At 42.3% G+C, this 21808-nt stretch overlaps 1 protein-coding gene and 1 long non-coding RNA gene across 6 annotated transcripts in view; one reads left to right on the top strand and one right to left on the bottom strand.

Moving 5' to 3' along the window:
* Positions 1-1400, top strand: part of ARHGAP28 (Rho GTPase activating protein 28) — a 187271-nt gene extending 185871 nt beyond the window's left edge. For all 5 annotated transcript variants that reach the window (XM_017963879.4, XM_008979516.5, XM_035270597.3 and 2 more), the window contains one exon: positions 1090-1400. In XM_017963879.4, coding sequence (XP_017819368.2) covers positions 1090-1184 — 95 coding nt within the window. In that variant the 3' untranslated portion in view covers positions 1185-1400. The remainder of the gene's footprint in view (positions 1-1089) is intronic.
* Positions 1401-14217: 12817 nt separating this feature from the next.
* LOC118146843 (uncharacterized) lies at positions 14218-21224 on the bottom strand. The gene is made up of 5 exons (XR_004732903.3): positions 21070-21224; positions 19184-19252; positions 16918-17038; positions 16256-16356; positions 14218-15727 (listed from the first exon to the last, which is right to left on the bottom strand). It is a non-coding gene; the product is annotated as an uncharacterized LOC118146843 (long non-coding RNA).
* Positions 21225-21808: the final 584 nt, after the last annotated feature.

Below are 21808 nucleotides of genomic sequence, written 5' to 3'. Positions count from 1 at the left end.
TCATTTCTCAGTCCCTCACCTCCACCAGGCCTTTGCCAATAAATCACCTTCCGGGTGAGACCCTCCTTCCTTGCACCCTCCTGAACATGCCTTCCTTGCTTGGTCTTTCTCTCATGTTCTTACCACCAGTGGACTTACTTGATATTATATTTGTTTGTTTGTTGCCTTGTGCTGCTGTTAGAATGATTTTGACTGCTACATGGCTGTAACCCCAGCCCCTGGAATAGTGCCTGGCACATAATAACTTAAATATTTGATAATGAATGCATCAAGCAATGGAGCATGCAGGCAGCTCTTGGTACTTTTGTTTGAGACTTCAGCACACATTTGAAGTGCACTGCACATAAAGGTTTTCAAATATATTGGCCCCAGGGAATGATCTTTTAGTTGTTACCATTTTTGGATTTCCTGCCTATGGGCTTTACATCCATAGTAAAGAAACAAAATGACCATTCCTAAAATGAACTTGACTTGAATCCTCCCTAGCTCTGGTCAAGTACCTAATAAAACCATTAGAGGACATGTATTAGCATATAAATGATGAGTTTATACTTGAAACAAGTTCTTGTTATATTTTTCTTTGCTTTGCTTTTTTTAATTTTGAGACAGGGTCTCACTCTGTCACCCAGGCTAGAGTACAGTGGCATGATCTTGGCTCACTGCAACCTCATTTCCCGGGAGCAAGTGATTCTTGGGAGGCCTCTGCCTCGCAAGTAGCTGGGATTACACCCTGCCACCCTGCCCAGCTCATTTTTGTATTTTTAGTAGACACAGAGTTTCACCATGTTGGCCAGGCTGGTCTCCCTCAAATGATCTGCCCGCCTCAGCTTCCCAAAGTGCTAGGATTACAGGCCCAAGCCACTGCACCCAGCCCTTGCCATATTTTTCTAATTGTTGCCGTGAAGCAAGGGAACAATTTGCCTGTGGTGGTATGTCTGCTTTCTTTCACAATTTCACATGAGATTTGTTTGAAGAACCCATACTTCATAGCCTTAAAGAAAGAAAAAAAAGGAAGGGAGAGAGGGAGAAGACATACACATATGTGTACATACACGCACACTGATTCTTTGATCTTTCTCTTTCTTTTAGGAGAGCATTGCTTGGATCCAGATGCTTATATATTGGATGTATATCGTATAAATCCTCAAGCAGAATGGGTGATTAAACCCCAAGAAAGTTCTTAAAATATCCTCAAGATAGCTGCTATCATGCATTATATGCCAAAAAGAGCCTACATTTTGTAGGGAAAACAACACTCTTTGACATGTTTGTTCCTATGGCTTTCTCAGTATTTCTGGCCCTCAGCAGTGGGCATTGTCTATGCATAAACTACGGAAGAGGCGCTGGTTCACCAATTCAACTGAAGCTTTCTCATGACATTTTTTTTTTTTTTTATAAAAGTAAAGGAAAGATGATGTGGTCCCTCCAGAAAAAAAAGACCAATTTAGAATATGGAACTCTAATTACTTAATTACTTCTAGTATTTCAACTTCATAGCAGAAATGAACTTGGCCCTAGACCTGGGATAAGCAACAGTTCGTGATGTTGCCAATGCTGCCAAACAGAAGAGGGGAAGAGACCCTTTTTTATACTTAATGTACATATATTGACTTTTTGAGTGACAATGCCAGAAATAGCCTTCATTTCTACCCTGCAAAATAATCCTGATCTGCTTTCCAAAGAGAATCGGTTTCTGAAGTGAAACATACAATATTTATGCTCTGACTCACTCCTGAATTGGAGGAGGAAGAACTTCATCTAAAGAAAACTGTATTGTGACTATCATCAGCATTCTGGTGCAAATGAACTTTTCTCTGTCATCGACTGTGGAAAACTGATAGTTTTAAAGCATCTTCTGTGAGCACAGGTCCTCCTAGTGAAGCTTAGTTTGACAAAGGGTGTCTTATGCTTTCCTAACATTATTTGTAGTTGACATTCACAGAGCCTCTATTTTTTCATTATGGTTATGGTGCTCAGTATCTTTCCAAGTAACAGGCACAGGCTTCCTTTTCTCATCAAACACACCATTTGTTATATTTCACAGCTATACACAGTCACTTTTGCAGTCCCAATTTAAAAATGCAGAACTGCTTTGTCCAAGAATGCTGAAAAATACGGTTATGTCCAGGGCTTTTAAACTATCAAAGCAGATTGTGCATTTGTTTGTTATTCACAGGCATGGCCGAGCCCTGTGGATTAGCCTGAAACTTAAAATCAGGTGCATGTCTGGTAAGATGAACACTCTCACTATCAAGAGCCTGCAGAGCCATTTTTCAGACCTGCAATTGGCCAGAACACATAGTCTCCACATTTCTAACTCGGAGCAAATCTAAAATATGCTGAGGGATTGGACAACTCTGCCTTTCTGCTTGAGACTGTGGATATAGCCCTTCTTCGGTTAGCTGGAAAAGGAGCAGAGTTCTCATGTATCCCAGATGTATACTTTGGCTTGGAATCTACAGATGGAGATTTTGATGAATTATATTGGATTTGATGAGGCCCAAATGACTGTCTCTTACAATTCAAGCAGTAGACAGAGTTGCTCACAAATGCAGGAAACATCTTTTTGTTTACTTAGCAAAACGCGATAGTATTTTAAACCTATTTGTAGAAGACATCTCAAAACATGATAATATTTTAAGCCCATTTGTAGAAGAAATCTTTTATATAATATACCTTGATGTCTATGCAAAACATTGCTTGTATTAAACATGTAGATAACATTTCTGGAATTTGGGATTCTGTTATATTTTTATAGAAAACACAAGATCCATTCATTTGATTTGTTCCTTTGAGAATTTTCATTTTCTTTGCCTGAAAACCACTAAAAGGAAACATGCCTTCTATTTAAGTTTATATTTATTCCTACATTTTATTCATTTTTAATGTATGTGTAATTCGTGGCATGTGACTTTACATAATGAATTTCTAGAGTCTGAAAAAAATGCTTCATCATTTTTGCAATTCAGACAACAAGGATGAACATTTTGCTTTATGTAATTGCTGAATCCCAAGACATAAAATGGCAGTAATTTATGACCACATATGGAAGAAATTCTTCAAATAGCTACCTTAGGTTTCTGCGTTATATGTGAAAACTGAGTGATATTTCTCAGTGTATTTCCTCTCATTCAAATAGTTCAATTCTGTTGTTTTTATGTTGAAAATTCACAAATCTGTTCATTTAACTTTTTATTTGAGAATTTTTATTTCTTTTGACTGAAACACCTTAGAACCTATGGGTGAATTCTGAAGGTTTTAAGATTTACTTCAGCTTGTCACCAGTTTTAAATAAATGCCTAATAGATAAGTAAAATGCAATTTCTTATCCACTTTGGTGTGGTTTTAAATGGCAGAGACTTAGCTGAGTCAATAACTGTAATCACTCTAGTTTATTCAAGGATATTCAACTTCCATATATATATATATATATATATATATATATATGGAAGGCCATGTCAATACTAGCATCATTGAATATAACTCTTATTCTTAATCAGAGGGCTAATTGATGAGAGAAGAATTTTTAATAGATACACAGACTAAATATTTATGCAGTTAAGGAGGTTTTTTTGACCAATTTTATTCTTAAGAATAAACAAATCCCTACAGTTAAAATGCAAAGATGCCTGTCATCTATGCATTGAAAGAATTCTTGCCTTATCAAGATTTGTTTCTAAAAAGTTTAATGAATTCATATAAACAAATCATATCCTTGCAAACAAAAGAAGAGCAGATACTGGGCTTCTACATGCTATCCCTAAGAGCTTCTCATCTCCACCCATTCCTAGTGCTCTTGGTATACGCTTGGGAAAACAATGTCCTCCAGGAGAAAGCACTAGATGGAACTAACATTTTAGGACTGCTTATTCAGAGAAAAACCCTAGAGTCGATTCATTTCTTTCCTCCATCCTGCAAAAGAAGATCCCTTCGTTAAGCAGCTCACTTGGGAATATGATTCTTGGAGTCAATGATCTTTAACTGGATTATTAACTACTTACAACAACTATACAGTATAAACTACCTCACTTGCCTTTCATAGGAAAAGAATGAATGGACTTTAACAATTGTTGTTACAAACTGTGCCTGAATCTTGTTATTTAAGTCATTCAGTTAGCTTTCAGTGTGTGTTTAATAATATACATTTAATGATGCAAAATATTTTCAGCAAAGCTTTAAAACCAGAAATGCTCTGGAACTGTGATGTATGTGGTTATATGCTGAGAGAATTCCTGCGCCCTGGTCACGGTCTTGCAGATACAAGTGTTCAGGAGTAGGAATTAATGTCCATCTTTTCTTTCAGGCATTTTCATCTGTTGTCCACGTATTTCACCTGACTGAAAGGTCACAGGAGTTAAAATGTCTCTTCTTCCTAGAGAGCATATTTCAACTGTTCTTTATAAACGTTTATTTGCCTTAAAAGACTTGATGTTAAGGGATTAAATAGTAACCCTACAGGCAGTTTTTAACTGTTTTCCATAAATAAAAATAATATGACATGGAATTAAAATGTTTGTTTTCAAGCATTTGTAACAGTTTAACACACTTCCATACATCTTACATTTTTTTTCTGTCAGGCATTTACCAACAATTTTCTAAAACAAATTTGATTGACAAATCGTGACACTAGAAAACGCCAATGTTTTATGTCTTTGCCCATCTCAAAAGTTAATGTTGATTTCTTCTGTTCCATCAGCTTTCATTGTTAAGTAGAATATGTATGTTGCATTTTATCTATAAAAAATAAAGAGAAAAAAAACGAAAAACATTGTATGAGAATTCTTCTGCTTGACTTGTCCAAGGGCACAGTGATGCTAGGAATGATTTTGCCTTCAGGAAATATTTGGCAATACCTGGAAACAGATGTTGTTTCCAAATGATCTTGTTTTTGAAGAGTAGCTTACCAGTTTTTCACCACTGGGGGGGTGAGAGGATGCTGCCAGCCTCTGGTGGGTGAGAAGCCAGGGATGTTGCTGACCCGGCTCCAAGGTATGAGACTACCCTGAAGCATAGAATTATGCAGCCCAGGCCAGGCACAGTGGCTCATGCCTGTAATCCCAGCACTTTGGGAGGCCAAGGTGGGTGGATCACGAGGTCAGGAGATCAAGACCATCCGGGCCAACATGGTGAAACCCCGTCTCTTCAAAAAATACAAAAAAATTATCTGGGTGTGGCAGTGCATGCCTGTAGTCCCAGCTACTCGGAAGGCTGAGGCAGGAGAATTGCTTGAACCCAGGAGGTGGAGATTGCAGTGAGCCGAGATTGTGCCACTGCACTACAGCTTGGGCAACAGTGCGAGACTCCATCTCAAAAAAAAAAAAAAGACAGTTCTGTGATTTCTGGGTGTGATGGTTAATTTTAGATGTCAACTTGACTGGATTGAGGAATGCCTAGATGCCTGGTGAAACATTATCTCTGGGTGTTTCTGTTAGGCTGTTTCTAGAGGAGACTGGCCTGGGAGGCAGTGGACTGATCGAAGCCCCTCAATATGGGTGGGCACCATTCAATGGACTGGGGACTTGGCTGGGACTAACAGGCAGAAGAAAGGGGAACTCTGCTCTCTGTTCTCTCTCCCTTCTGGAGACAAATGCTTTTTTACCTTCTGCCCTTAGACATCAGATTCCAGGTTCTTCAGCTTTGGACTCTGGGAATCTTGCATCACAAGACTGCTGAGGGGCTCTCAGACTTTAGGTTTCAGACTGGGGGCTACTTCCAGAATGAGCCACGCTGTGGGCTTCTTTGGTCTTCAGCTTGCAGACACCCCTATGGTGGGAATTTTCCACCTCTTATTGATTTTCTGAGCTAATTCCCCCTAACAAATTGATTCCCATATATCTGATTGGTTCTCTCTGGAGAACTCTAATACACGGAGACACCTCTTTGGGACAAAAATGTGATGAACCTTGACTTCTATTTCACCAAAGTAAAAAATATGCAAGTAAGAGCACAGACGTTAAGTGAAAGCTAAAAGTACAGTCTTCCAGAAGACTTTGGGGAGGTTATCTTTATGACTTTGGGGTAAGTAATATTCCTCAGACAACGTTGCAAGACACCTTCTCAATTCCAAAGTTCTCTTCAAAATATTATTTCTTTGATGAAAACACGTACAGTCACGGAAGAGAATCAGGAGTTGGGGCAATGCAGGGCTCCCCATGAATGTTTCTTTTATCTCCACCATAGTAAATCGCACTTTCTCTCAATGCCTTCACACGGGGTAAGGAGGGAGGAGAATTGGTGGGGGTAAGATTCTACCGTATGTGTATTCTCACCATGTTTTTATGGACTTGTATATACAACAATTCATTCTGAACTTTGCTCTGCAATCTCATAACATATTTATCACTGTGCAGCTGCAAGCCTGTGCTGGAGTGCAGACTCCACCACCCCAGGGCACCAACCCAATCACGTAACAATCTGCATGTGTAAGTACCAAAATCAGTACTACCATACCCATCAGTAATAGTCCATCAGTTCACCAGTTTAAAAGTCTATTACCCAACAGGGCTGTGGAAGCTGTTTTCTACTTCCATAAGTCTTTCAATGCTGCAAATATTTGTTTTTGAACAGTAACAGTTCGGTTTCAACAACAGCTATTTTGCAAATGATTACCAATGCAATCCAGTTCTAACAAGGAATCTGAAGTTATTCTATTCTCAATTACATTATCAGTTACAGTATTTCCAAATCTGCAACTCTTGACTCAGTAATGAAATTGGTCAAGAAGTACGATTTAGTGAGGCAGATGATCAGCACATTTTGTTATGCTGAACATAAGCAGTTAGCATCCTTCTACATTCATTTGGCAAGTTAACATCACCCCTGCCATTTTGCCAACAGTTGTAACCTAAAGGATTCACAAATGATAACGAATCCCAGGATGCTATTCTTAGCCACCTCTATTGGAAGAAGTGTATGAATTTGCAAGTCTGAAGAGTTTCCTTGGTCAGAACACCAAATAGCGGTCACTTGTTCATCTTTTGAACACAGTCTAATGTCATGCAGAGATTTCAAAGTGCACATCCAGGGGTAAGGCAGGGCGAGGCACAGTTGTGGTCCTCAGGAGTTCTCCGAGGGATGAGTGTGGGAAGTTAATCTTGGTGGTCTTTCTGTGCCCACTAGAACTAGAACTTCATGTCGATACATTGCGATGCCCATCCAGTTGAAGGAAAGTCTTTTCTGTTTCAGGACAGAAAGATTATGAAAACCATAGTTTGAAAAGATACATCCTAAGATCAGCCATTCTTTTCCTAAAAGCAACACTCTCAAGCAAATGTTTCATGTCACCAGGTTCCCAGGGGAAGGAAGGTAGACAGCCTAAAGTCAGATTTTCACAGAGACAGAGAAAAGATTAAGTTAATCCTTTATTCAGTCCTTTCATCTGTGATGCGGTTTCAATCCACTTAACATACAAATATGCAAAGTGATATACATACAAAAACCAGGATTTGACTTTTTCTATGGGACAGTAATCTACCTTTCACCTCTTGACCAATGCAATTACCTAATGTCCAAGTAGTCTTAGTAGGACTCCAATATTTTTATCCTGGGGATTACGGGCATATTTACACCAAATAACAGGGCATGACAATGTTTAACACATCAAATATAGCACAGCATAATTTTTTTGGTTTTCAAGTCATGCTTCATTTTTATTTATTTGTCTTTTTTTGAGACGGAGTCTTCCTCTGTCACCCAGGCTGGAGTTCAGTGGCACAATCTCAGCTCACTGCAACCTCCGCCTCCTGGGTTCCAGCTGTTCTCCTGCCTCAGCCTCCGGAGTAGCTGGGATTATAGGCACGTGCCACCACACCCAGCTCATTTTCGTATTTTTGGTAGAGATGGGATTTCACCATGTTGGTCAGGCTGGTCTCGAATTCCTGACCGCCTCGTGATCCACCCACCTCAGCCTCCCAAAGTGCTGGAATTACAGGCGTGAGCCACCACACCTGGCCCATTTTAATTTTTTTAAAATAAATTTAATCGTGTATATTTAAGGTGTTAAACATTATTTTTATTTTATTTTATTTTATTTTTGAGATGGAGTTTCGCTCTTGTTACCCAGGCTGGAGTGCAATGGCGCGATCTCGGCTCACCACAACCTCCGCCTCCTGGGTTCAGGCAATTCTCCTGCCTCAGCCTCCTGAGTAGCTGGGATTACAGGCACGCGCCACCATGCCCAGCTAACTTTTTGCATTTTTAGTAGAGACGGGGTTTCACCACATTGACCAGGATGGTCTCGATCTCTTGACCTCGTGATCCACCCGCCTCGGCCTCCCAAAGTGCTGGGATTACAGGGTTGAGCCACCGCGCCTGGCCTCAACATGATATTATAAGATGTATCTAGTGAAATGGTTACTATAGTGGAACAAATTAACATACCCATCATCTCACATAGTCACCCCTTTTCTGCCTGTGGCAAGAGCAGCTATAATCTACTGATTTACTGAAAATCCTTAACACAACACACTATAGAAACTGATGTTGTTCGTTAGCTCTTTTGACTTGTTCCTCCTACATATTTGCTACTTTGTATCCTTTGACTTAAAAGGGGACACTTGCTAACCTGGATACAGCCATAATTATTGTTCAGTTTAGCAAGTATCCCCTTTTAAATATTCCAAACTTAGCATGTTTCAAACTGGATTTTTAAATCTTTATGCCCAAATCCGTTCCACCCACATTAAAAAAAAACAAAAAACAAAAAAACAAATCTCAATTAACATTGGCTTTATCTTTTCAGTTTCTCAAGTCAAAAATCTTGGGAGTCCCCTTGACGACTTTCTTCTTGTCACATCCCGTACTAGCCCCTTAGCAAGTGTGGAGTGACCCAGTTCAAGGCACAGTCACGAACACAGGATGCCCAGGTTCTTCTGGTTTGCACTTTTAAACATTTAGACTATCACTTTTTGCCTCTTAAACAGCTTATCTTATTAATTCTGCTTTCCCGGTATTTGTCGCTAGACGGCAGCAGAGGATTTTGATTGGATTCCAAATAGGTTGGTTAAAGCAGCCTGAGCTGCTCAGAGGGAGGTTGTGGTGGTGGTGGTGTGTGGTTGTGGCTCTGTGTTGTTGTGTCGTCCTTGCTGTTGCCTTAGTTGACTTGGAACTCGCCAGCGGGCAGAGGGGGCAGAGGGTCTTCAGACAGTCTTATACCTGGGGACTGGTGGGTGGCTATGGGGACCCTTTAAAGCTTTGTCCTGCACCCTGGGGCCGCGCTGGTGGTCGGGTGCCCGCAAACCCACGCCAGGCTGGCCTGGGCTTCCCCGCTCTCGGACCCTGCAGCTCGGTCAGCCCGCGTGATCCACCTTTGCTTTGCCTCCCTGTGTGGCTTGGAACCAGAGGGACAGGCCCCGTAGTCTTCACCCCCTACCCTAGGTCCTGTGTGCCCTTGAAGCCATCAAATACCAATTTGTGCTCCGCCTTTGGAGCACAAAGGGCCCAGCGGTCTTCGTCAGCGTTCAGTCAAATTGAGCTGGTCAGGCCGTATCTTTTTGAGTCTCTTCTTCTCTGGCACCTGTAAACAAAGGTGAATCCGAAAGAGCCACTCCAAGAGGCATCCGGATGGCCAACTGGGCCTACATTTTAAATAGAGCCATGTGGTCATTTGCAGCTGACTAGGGTCACCCTGGGTCCCCAGACCACCCGCACTTCTGCTCTACTTTGCCATGTGCTGCTCTCGCCCGAACCAGCCAAGGAGAGCTCAGCTGTATCAACCAATCAGCCAGAGTTCAGCTGTATTGACCAATCAGAACTAAGCAAGTTTGACTAAAGAGTCAAACTTGTTTAGTACCAGAGCCCTCTTTTTATACTTTGGAATGTACCTTCAAGTCTGCAACTCCCAGGTTTGAAAACTGTTTCACTGGAATAAAGCCTCTTTCCTCCAAATTCTTTTACAGACGACTTTTGTTCACTAACTCCACACAAACGTAGCTTCATCCCATAGGGATAACTTACTTCCCTGGATATAGCTCCTGACTTCTGGCAGAGAATGACCCTGAACGATAGCTAAACCCATGCACTTCTCTATCCTTTCTCTTTCTCGGTGGATCCAGATGCTACGTTTGGAAGAGTAATGAAAGTCCTCATCCTATGGTACTATTTCCTGCCCTGATACTGGTATTTTTTCTGTTCCATAGCTAAGAAAGTTGTCATTGGTATTTGATTGATGGCTTCAAGGGCACATTTAGAGGTTTGTCTACTCCTGTGTTCTTGACCAGGAAACACCTGCTGTCCCCTTCTGGCCATCCTGGAAGGTTCTGACTCTGAGCTGGGTTGCAATCTCTTCCACTAGATCAACTTGGAGCCCTGCTTGCTGGGTATGAAGTGACGCAAGGCATTATCTCAGTTCCAAAGACATCTACAAAATGTTGTTTGACAGCAAAGTACACAAGCAGATGGAAAAGAATCAGGAGCTCCAGGGAAGCTAAAGGCCCTATTAGACATATCTCTCTTCTTCCCAGCAGTAAATTACACCTACTCTGACCAGACAGAAGTTGAAAAGGGATACATGGGAGGAAGGAGCCACCCTTGAAATATTCACCTGAATTTTGCCAACTAATAATCACTTGCACACTCTTACAAGCAATGACATCTTATTTAGGACCTTTTATGTTACATAACACACATACCTCATTATCGGTAGTTGCTCTGCGTTTGCATAATATTTTTATCACTGCATATCAGTGGACTTAGCTATAGTCCTTAGTTCCAGTTCCCTAGACATCGGAAACAGGCTTCTCTACCACACTGTTCTCGCTGTGTCACTACAACAGGACCACAACAACCTTAGCCTAGAAGGAAATAATTGGTAAATTGCATCCATACCATGTAATATTTCTGCTCAGCAAATAAACTGGTAAAGGCAAGCTAGGAGAAGAATGTGTATGCTTGTGTGTGATGTTTGTGTGTGTGTAATTCACAGAATATGTAAAGAACTCTAACAAATCAGTGATTTTAAAAGATAATTTTTTAATGGGCAAAAGACTTGAACACTTCACAAAAATGTAGAAATAGTCAACATGCATAAAAAGGTACTCAACGTCATCAGTCACCAGAGAAATGCGTATTAAACCACCATGTGATAGCACTATGCAACCACAAGAATACTCAACATTAAAAATAGACATCATACCAAAGGTTGGCAAAGACATGCAACAACTGGCATTCTCATACATTGCTGTTGGGACCCTAAAACAGTAGAACCAATTTGGAAAACTGGCAATATAGTATAAAGATAACCATGTACCTACCTTGTAACCTTGAAATCAACTCCTAAGATATTACCGAAGAGAAATTAAAACACATACAAATACTTGTGAACTTATGAAGTTTCATTCATAACAGACAAAACTGGAAAAGGGTTAAATACATTTGGTTAATTTCCATAATGGAGTACTACTCAACAATTTAAAAAATGTAGTGCACATGCCACAATATGAATTTCAAAAACATCTTGCATACGAAAAGTCAAACATGAGTCCCCGACAGAGGCTCTCTTTGGCCTAACTCCAGTGAGGCTCCTCTAAGCCCTCAATGCATAACATTTAGACTGTCCTGGGTTTGTTTAGTTGAGTTAGAATCCTGTTGGGTCAGTTTATGGAAAATCCCCCACCATTGTTACCTGATCAAATGTCATGCCCCCCACACTTCATATCTTCCCATCCTGGCCTGTCTTGAGCAAAAATACTGTTGAGCTCCTCTAATAAAAACCTCCCTAGGCTTGATGTTTCCTCTTAGGAATTTTCCATCCACTGAGCCCCACCCTGCTTTTTGGCTAGAAACTCCCACTTGCCCTGGTGTATTCAGAGTGGAACCAAATCTTTCTCCCCTACTGTACAACCTCATTACGGAGGGTCCCCATGATAAAGTCTGCCTTATCATCTTTAATGAGTGTCATGAATAATTTTTCTTTAACAATTCATGATTCCACTCACATGAAATTCAACAGCAGGAAAAGCTAATCTGTGGAGATAGACTTTGGAAAAGTGGGTCGCTTGGAGAAGGGACCAGCTGGAAATGGTCATGGGGTAATTCCCCTGGGATCTCCATGATCAGGCCCAACCTACTTTGTCCGTTTTCCCCTCCCACTGCTGCACAGCAGGGTCCCTCTGCTTCAGTCAGGTGGTTAGATCTGCCATGTCTCTACCACCCACCCATCCCCACAGTCTCATCCCCACAGACAGCACTTTGTGAACTGGGCTATTCTACCACAAAGGCTGCCCCTACACATCCTGCAGAGCCTGGTTACACATATCATCTTAACAGATGCCCAAATCATTCACTCCAACCTACTTTACAAGTTAGCCCTTCATCTTATGGTTTTTTAAAGTTAAAAGCACATATGCCTCTTGATCCTCCCAATTTTAATAAAGTACTGTCTCCATTTTCACCTCAATATACAGTCCAGGTAAAAGGTAACAACTGAAAAATATTTGTTGACAAATGTTCAACATTTAATCATGTATCACTCCTAAATACCATGAATCATGTTAGAGACAGCTGCATGGAAAGACCAAATGAGAAATGAATGCCTTATTGTAGAGGGCCTATTTGTTGGACCATATTCTCCAGGTCCAAGAAGTCTTCGTCTTTGACACAAAAAATAAAGTCACTTCTTGCCCACCTGTGGTACTTCATCTATGGACTTATTCAAGGGGTTGACAAATTTTAGAAAGGCCTGAGAAAATTGTAATTGAATACAACTGGTTTCATTGTTCTGTTCCTTCTGAACTGTAGGGGACTGCCACTCACTGGCATCCTTTGTCCAGAACACATTTCTACTCTGGGAGCTTATGAGGAAACAGACAGGCTGCATGCCATGTCAAGGTAAACTGAGAATATCACTGTCTTAGTCCATATGTGTTGCTATAAAGGAATACCTGAGGCTGGATAATTTACAAAAATGGGTTTATGTGGCTCATGGTTCTGCAGGCTGTACAAGAAGCCTGGCAACAGCACCTACTTCTGGTGAGGGCTTCAAGGAGTTTCCACTCACAGCAGAAGAGTGTGTGCAGACATTACATGATGAGACAGGAAGCAAAGGGGATGGGAGATGCCAGGCTCTTTATTTAATGACCGGCTCTGGAGGGAACTGATCGTGTGAGAACCCACTCATTGCCATGAGGACAGCACCAATCATGAGTGATCCACCCTCATGACCCAAACACCTCCCACCAGGCCTCACCTCCAACACTGGGGACTGCATTTCAACATGAGGTTTGGAAGGTCAAATATTCAAATTATAGCATCAACCAAAGTTAAAGCTGCAGAGAAATTAGAAGAAAAACTGGCAAGGTGAACAAAGATTTAGTGAAATATAACACATAATAGAAAGGGGAGTCTATAGGGTGCAATTGTAGTTAACCATATGTTTTTGCATAACTGGTGAGTTTAACTGTTACAGGTATTTTACTGCAGACTTTTCCAACTGAATACAATAGTTAATATTCTCTAATTGTCTTATAATTTCCTTACCTTGTTTGGGAGTCAGATTATACCAGCCTTGATAAATGTGTAGGGGAGCTTTCTAACTTTTTGCCTTTTGGGAAAAAGTGCATTAAGTGTTTGAGGGGTGGGAGGGAGGGGCTGCAAAGGATGTGAGGAAACTTTTAGGAGTGATGGGTATATTCATTCTCTTGAATGTGGTGATGGTTGCAGGGGTGTATACAAATGCTCAAATTCATCAAATTGTACATTTTAAATATTCAAGTTTATTGCATATCAATTATACTTCAATAAAGCTTTTTTGTTTGTTTGTTTTATTTTTGAAACACTCACAATTTAGTTCTGGCCTGTGTGTGTGGGCTCTGAAATTCACTGGCAGTGGCCTGAATCCCCATGCCCACTGTGACAAAGTAAGAGCACCATCATCCTGGACAAACACTGCCCCTTTAAGTTATATCTCCTCTTCTAGCCTCATGCGTTTCAAGGAAATCACTTCTTTTCTAACTACAAGCAGCCAAAAAGAGCAGACAGTAAAATACAGATAACACAGCTGGGGCACAGAGGGAGATGGGGGAAAAGTCTCTTGGGTAACTGCCAAACTTCACCTTCACACAATGGGCCCCAGTAAAACAGTGGGCCTTAATAAGCACATTCCTTTCCCTTCAGGTGCACTAAAATAGGAAAGCTAAAAGCAGACTCGGGGGATATGCCTGCACTGCAGAAAGATGTATGGGAACAGACACACAACTCTCCCTCCCAGATAAGCACAACTAAAGAGATACAGAAGCAGTTCAAGCCTCTGATAAACACTCCCACCCTGAATCCTTAAAAATGGTAAGAGAGCGTGCCTCTGACCTAACTCAGCCAGAAGTCCCTCTCAGGTTTGTTTTCTCTAAAATATCCTTGACCATCAAGCCACTGTTTGTGTTTCTTTCCTTTTTCTTTAATTCTTACACACTGGAGCCTAGGGAAAAGATCATTCTCTACCCACTTTGATTACCTGAGAAAAGAACAACAGAAAGGGAAAACATTAAGATTTGTAGCCAGGCGTGACAGCTGATACCCATAATGCCAGCACTTAGGGAGGCTGAGGCAGAAGATTATTTGAGGCCAGGAGTTTGAGACCAGCCTGGGCAACATAGTGAGACCCTGACTCTACAAAAAAAAATTAATAAATTATCTGGGCCTTGTGGCTAGTGCCTGTAGTCCCAGCTACTCAGGAGGCTGAGGTGGGAAGATCCTTGGGCTCAGGAGTTCTAGGCTATAGTGAGCTATGATGGCATCACTGCACTCCAGCCTGGGTGACAGAGCAAGACCCTGTCTCAAAAAAAAAAAATTTGTAGACTGTCAAGAAGGACATTAAAAATGTCTCCTGTGAGGCCAGGCATGGTAGCTCATATCTGTAATCCCAAGCACTTTGAGAAGCCATGGCAGGAGGATTACTTGAGCCCAGGAGTTCGAGACCAGCCTATGTAAGATAGAGAGACTCTGTCTCTACAAATAAAAGTAATTAGCTGGGCATAGTGGTGCAGGCCTGTGGCTCCAGCTACTCACGTGACAGGTGGGAGTATTGCTTGGGCAATCCTCAGGCAATGGAGGCAGCAGTGACCTGAGGTAGCAACACTGTACTCCAGCCTGGGCAACGGAGTGAGACCCTGTCTCAAAAGAAAATAATTTTGACAACTTTCAGCAGAACAATTGTGGGAAACAGACAGGATCTTTCTGTTCTTTCCACAGTGTTTCAGATTTCAGACTCCTCTAGCTAATGACTTCACAGTTGGTAACAGCAAGTTACCATCACAATATTTCTTCAGCATGTATTATGACAGTTCTTGGGACTGTGCCAGATTACAGTTCACACCTGATGGTAGTGACAATGGAAATGCCTTTAGAGGCTTGCAGATCCCTAGGACCCAGGAAATAAAACTTTTTGAGACATTTGGGAGAAAAAAAGCGTTTTACATCAGCCTTCTCTGGGGATTCCATGAACACTACATGGATCTGAAGACACACTTTCCACATTCTTTAGGGGACCATGGAAGTCAACCTTCAATCATTTAAGAGAGAATGAAACTTGAAGCAAGGGTCAAGAAGAACCCTTATCTGATCTACTCTGCAACTACTGGAAATATTAAAGAAGACAGTTTATATTATAGTGTCTGGGAGTGGTGCTTTGGCCTGTAATGCTAGTGCTTTGAAAGGCAGAGCAGGGAGGATTGCTTGAGGGAGAATTCAAGGTTGCAGTGAGCTGTAATCCAGCCTCGGCAACAGAGTGAGATCCTGCCTGTAAAAAAATAAAAGTTTACATTACATTTGGAAACTGGGGAGGAGCTTTTGAATATTGCTATGATTCTTCAGATAGTCTCCGAATTAAGTAGGTAGTATCACTTGACAAATGTCTTTCAACCATCAGAAAATAATGTTCCCATTACAATAAGTAGAGAAAAAGCACAATCTTCGTCTCAGGTGGCTCAGCATTCAACGCAGGCACTGTAAAAAACTCGCCTGGTAACTCTGGTCAGGAAATAAGGCTGGGTTAAACCACCTGCACAACTTTCCTGCCCACGAAGGAGAGGTTTCTTAAAAATGATTCCCTGACAAAAATCAGCATTTGTATTTAAAAGAGGCCCAAAATGAGAGAAAAGGGAAAAAATGTCTTCCTGTTTTGTGTTCTCTTCTGTCTCTCTTTATGTAGTTGCAAGAAAGAGACCTTGGCCTTCCACTTGATCAGGGATGACATTGCTGAGACCATGACAGCAGTGATGTCTGCATTCTGTTTCTTTGCCAACAAACAGGGGACTCCAGTGCTCACCTGTTTCAGAAGAGTGCCCAGCAGCTGTCCACCTCCTGGCTGGCCCGTGGCTGCACAGCTCTGGTGGACCATAAAGACCTGTGTGTATTGTGCCTTCCAAGCTGTGATATAGGAGTTAAAAAGAAATTATTTAGGCAGATAGCGAGAATAAGGAAGTCCTTGGTAAGGTCTTCCTTTTAATGAAAAGCAGCCCCAAATAATTTTATTTTCTAACAAAGAGCAGCCTGTAAAATCGAGCAGCAGACATAGACAAGCGAGCTGGAAGCTTGCACAGGGGAATGCTGGCAGTTGTGCCAATAGAAAAGAGTTACCTGGGAACAGACATGTTCAAAACGATGGCTCCATCTTCTCGTTGCCAGCCACGTCTACAGTAAGGAGCAGACAAGATGGCGCTGGCCAAGCAGAAAACTCATTTGCATAATAAGATTAGGGTGGATTGACCAGCCTTCCCAGCACACTATATAAATGTCACACCTGATCAAATCAATCTGTTGTCCCTGGGTAAATCAGACACCACCTCATCAAGCCTGCCTATAAAATCTGCTGCAGTCCACATCAGGACATCTTTTTCCCTTTTGGTTGATTCTCTCTCAAAAGAGAGAGAAAGCTGCTCTCCTCTCTTTCTTCTGCCTATTAAACTTTACACTCCTTAACCCACTCACATGTGTCTGTATCTTTAATCTTCTTGGTGCAAGATAGCGAACCCGGGTATTTGTCCCAGACAGTGATGCAGCTGGACAGCTCTTGCATACCTCCATAGAGAAGACGTGGTTGCTGCCTCCTCTGGTGGGGAAAAACATTTTACTGATTAATAACTCCTCAAGATAAAAATGGTAAAAACCAAGCAACAGAGGCAGACATACCAGAGAAAAGAGCCAACTGATGCTCTCAGAATCCTCCATCATATGCCATTCCTCTCTCACCTAAGGATCCCACATAGAGGTATATGCACCACCTGCAGAAATATTGTCTTATGAGGAAAGACATGCCAGGTGGGCAGAGGCTTTCAGAAAACCCTTAATTCAGCAAACTAACACTCCAGGCCCGGACTGGGGAAATCCCCAGACTCTCTTAACTATAGGAATTATTTCAGCCTATGTCAGCTACACTGAGCTCACCCCTAGTTCTGAATAACTACCACTGATTTCTATCAAGGACAATTATATGAAGTCAGTCAAATCCACATGCAGAGCAGAATTGGAGGTCCCATTCAACAACTGAATGTGACCTCGGTGTACTGAAAACAAGCTTCCAGGAAGGACCTCCATATTGGTTTGTGGATAAAGTAAAATAATTTGTGAAAGAGACAGATCCTCAGACTTTGGCATTATTGGAAAAGCTCTTCAGGAGACATGAAGTTGGTGGAAGTTTCTGCTGTGTCTGCGGGGCTGACATGAGGATGTAATATGTGAGACTAACACCAAGTCCAGCATGAAAGCTAGGCCACTACCCTGAAAGACTTAACAAAAATGTTTTGTGTATGTTCAGACTGTACTCACTTCACAGGTGTACTGATGCCTTAAAAAATATTTTTGCTACCCTAAGCAGTCTTCTTTTAGCAAAGAGTTGCCCTGAAGATTGCAAGATTTAATACTGGCTTCTCTAAACACTATTAAAGGTGGGAGAAATCGCACATTCAACCTGGGAGTTCTTTTAATTTTTTTTAATTGTACAACTTATAAGTATACTTTAAATCAGAAATAAGAAAATTTTATTGATTTTAGTAAATATTTATATATAGAACAGCTAAACCCCAGTGGGTAAAACACCAGGGACTGACTATATACATAAACCCACAACCATTTTACCTTAGAACTTAAAGATGCAACTAAATCATGGTTTCTCAACTTGACACGATTTTTTGGACAATTCTTTGTGGTTGGGACTGTTCTGTGCATGGTGGGATATTTAACAGTATATCTGGCCTCCACCCACTAGAAGCCAGTAGTCACACACACACACCCATTGTCACAATTAAAAATGTTTCCAAACAAATATCCCCTGGGGTGGTGGAAAATATTCCTTGGTTGAGAATCACTGAACTAGATATCTTATCTCTTTTATGAATGTTTTATGTCTGGTGCTATCATGTTCTGTTCATGTTCTTACTGTTTCCAGAAAGGGAACAGCCATATAGATTGATTTCCTTTCTGTTATTATATTTTCTGAAGAAAAATTTATAAACTTTTTAAAAAGAAAAATAAGAGACTTGCTCTGTCTGAGTGCAGAGCCCCCACGATTAGGCTGCCAAATCTCAAGGCAGGTCATACTCCCGTTTCTTGAAAGTATAAATGTGAAAGAACTGGATTTTCATTTGTAAAGGATTTTTCTCAAGAGGTCTTGTGACCAACTGTAATAATAAAAACCCCAGTTGCTATCAGATGAAAGGCAGGTCTTACAGATCAGTCTGTCACACTGAAAGGGGAAATACAATCTGTTTTAGAAAAAAAATTCTCTAGTGTCAAGAGACCGCATAGATTTAACGACCATCTTGCCAGTCACTGTATTAAACAAGTAAAAAGAAATGTAATTGTTTCCACCCAAGAGCCTGCAGTCCCATGGCGAGGTCACATACATCTAGTTTCTGTATGTCCCACTTTCTGCCTTTGCTGACATCAATAGAATTATTGAAAGAGTTCATCGACATTAACCCCGAACAGCCTGTTCTACCCAGGGGAGTAACTTGGAAGTCTCCTTCCACCCTCACCCATTCAGGGCCTGAGCTGCCAAGACAAAAGCAGCGAAAGAATGCCTCACTGGTACTGTCAAAGGAATTAAAGGGTGTTTCGTTATCAGCCTCTTAACGTTATGCCTTTTTCCACTCCATTATAGCAGATAACTAGAGGTGGTGCTAGGGATGTTCCATGTTTTCCAACTACTCTGCTACTGACCCCAGGAAGAAAAAAGTTTTGAATATTAAGCACCTACCTTGCTGTTTACAAGCTATATCCAATGGCATCTACTTTGGCAGGGCTGATCCTCAGAAAACGCCATTTCCTGAGGAAGTACAAAATTTGAGTGTGATGTTAACATATGACCAGACTTTGTAGCCCTCTTTGACACAAGGACAGCCCCAAGTCAACCTCAGAGAGGTGTGGGCTGGGCTGGCTGGCTGTGCATTTGGGCTCCTGGCTGGGGTTCGGAGTACCTGGATCTCACCCTTCCTCTGAATCCAGCTGCATCCCCCTCCAGTAGGTCACTACTGCCCTCTGAACCTCAGCTTCCACACCTGTGTGATGAGGCAGAGCTTTTAAAGAAGACTCAAGCAATCAGTGGGATAGGCCAGACCAGAGCAAGAATGGGCATATCCCTTCATCTACTGCTGGACAAGCATTTGGTACTTGGCATAGGTTTACATTCTGGACAGATGCCAATCTTGAATCTATGACAATGCTATTCGAAGTGTGGTCTGTGGTCTGGTGCCAGTTGGCAAACTGTTACTGGTCAAGACAAGATAAGCAGAACAAATGGGAGAAAACTTTGGAAAAGTATATAACAGTCTGATATGTCCCTGACGCTCCCAGTGTATCAACGGCTCTGCCTTACTAGGGGAGAGACAGCTTGGGTGTGGTTGCACCAGCACTGCAAGGTGGTAGGGCCATGTGGCAAGAGCTGTGTACTTGTCATGCCCAGGACCTCTTCACAATGTGTCATGCTTTAAGGTTTGTCAACTGTAATCCAATGCTGTATAATCTATGAATTTACAATTTCTAATTTGTTTTTATAGTCATTCTGAATTTTAATGACTTTAATATAAATATACATACACACATATATATTTGGTAGCTGCATTAGGCAAGTAAATTTACTGTAGATTGGAAAGTGCTAAAATCATAGTGTTATTTAGGAAAAAGCACTAATAAAACCATAAATGAAACTGGTACTTAAGTGGTACTTATTGAACAAATTCAAAACAAAGAATTCTTGAATTGAATTGAAAGGCAGATAGAAACAAATGTTCAGTATTTCACACGTAAACAAATTTTGGGGAGCTTCGCATAGACTTGCTTTTCAGATTGCTAAAACTAAAAACCATTTATAATGGCTGAAAGATTAGCAGAAGATTGTATTGGAGCTGTCTGCATACACCTAACCACCCACAAAAATGTAAAATAATAATTAAAAAATTATTAAAGAAGTCTAAATCGGCCTTCCAGGAATTTCCATCTGTTGGGTCCAGGCATACTCTCTGAAGCAAGAAAATCAAAGAGGTGTCTGACATTCTCAAATCCAAGAAGAAAGTCCGCCAGCCCCCACCTCCACATGGAAGAGCTGGGGAGTCCCTCCTGGGGCCACAGCCGGGCCCCCAACCTTCTCAGAGCTGCCCTCATCTGAAGATCACAAACCTGGGACCTGGGCTTCCTCCCACTGCTCGTGACCTCCCGTCTGCATTGCCGAGACTCAGAAGTCAAGGCCAGACTCCACCCAAGCAGAGCCCCCTAGAGTCCCTGCCCAGGGTTCCCAACCAGCATCCCCACCAGGTCCCCACCCAGGTCCCCACTCAGGTCCCGGCCCAGCGTGCCCACACAGAGTTGCCACCCAGGTCCCTGCCCAGCTTCCCGGGGGCTATACCAGGCCACCTGAGCTCCTTGACAGCACAGCTCCTTCCATCTTGATGGCCTCCGCCCTATCCACCCTGTGTGAATACAATTATTTCCCTCTGCCTTCCACTCAGAGAGGGCGGCCAGGATGCCAACTGGCTTCACTGGAAACACCTGGGCTCCCCAGCCCTCCTGGCGCATCTCTAGGTGACACCCCACAAGGCCCGAGGCCTTTACTCCTTCTCTTCCATTGGCAGTGACCTGGCCTCACACCTGCCACGTGGGTCCAGCCATATTGTCCCAGCAGATGCTCACTTCAGTCTGGGGCTGGACTGGATGCTTCCAACAGCGCTGGGCACAGCTTTTAAATGACTGACCCCCGCTCCCAAGTTCCAGGCCACCCGGTCCAACTGCCCAATGGCCCAACCGCCCAATGGCCCAACTGCCACTCCAAAGATCACCAACCACCGCTCCAGGCCACAGGCTGCCCCGCCCCAATGCTCCGGGAACCCACCTCCCAGGCTGACTCCGCCCACCTCACCAACAGCCACACCCACTGCTAGTCTGGCCCCGCTCCCATGTGTTCTCTTCCCGCTCCACGACCCCACCCCTTCGCAGCAGGTTGACTCTGCCCACCCCAAAAACCACCACTTCCACCGCCAGGCACCCCTGCTCAGGCTGAGGTCCTCTTTGGCTCCTGGCAGTTGTTACCCCTGCAGCCATCTGTGCCAGATGTCTGCTGTGTTTTGTCTCCCACATATAGTTTTGATATGTTTTTAAAACTTAATTTATCTCTCACTTACTCCACTCCCTGTGTACTGGATAGTAAGCTCTGTGAGGGTGGGCAAATGCCTGTTTAGCTTAGGATCAGATCCTTAGCAGCTGACACAGGCCTTGGTGCTCTATGATGGGACATCCACACCTGCTCTGCTGGCTGCATAGGATCTTCACGGCAAAATGAGATGGTCTATGTAAAAGCACTTGTGAAAATTCTAGAACTCAGGCCGGGCAC

This window comes from Callithrix jacchus, chromosome 13, assembly GCF_049354715.1.
Source record: "Callithrix jacchus isolate 240 chromosome 13, calJac240_pri, whole genome shotgun sequence".
NCBI lineage: Eukaryota > Metazoa > Chordata > Mammalia > Primates > Cebidae > Callithrix > Callithrix jacchus.
The sequence above is the reverse complement of the archived record's forward strand: the minus strand, read 5'-3'. Positions and strand labels throughout refer to the sequence as shown.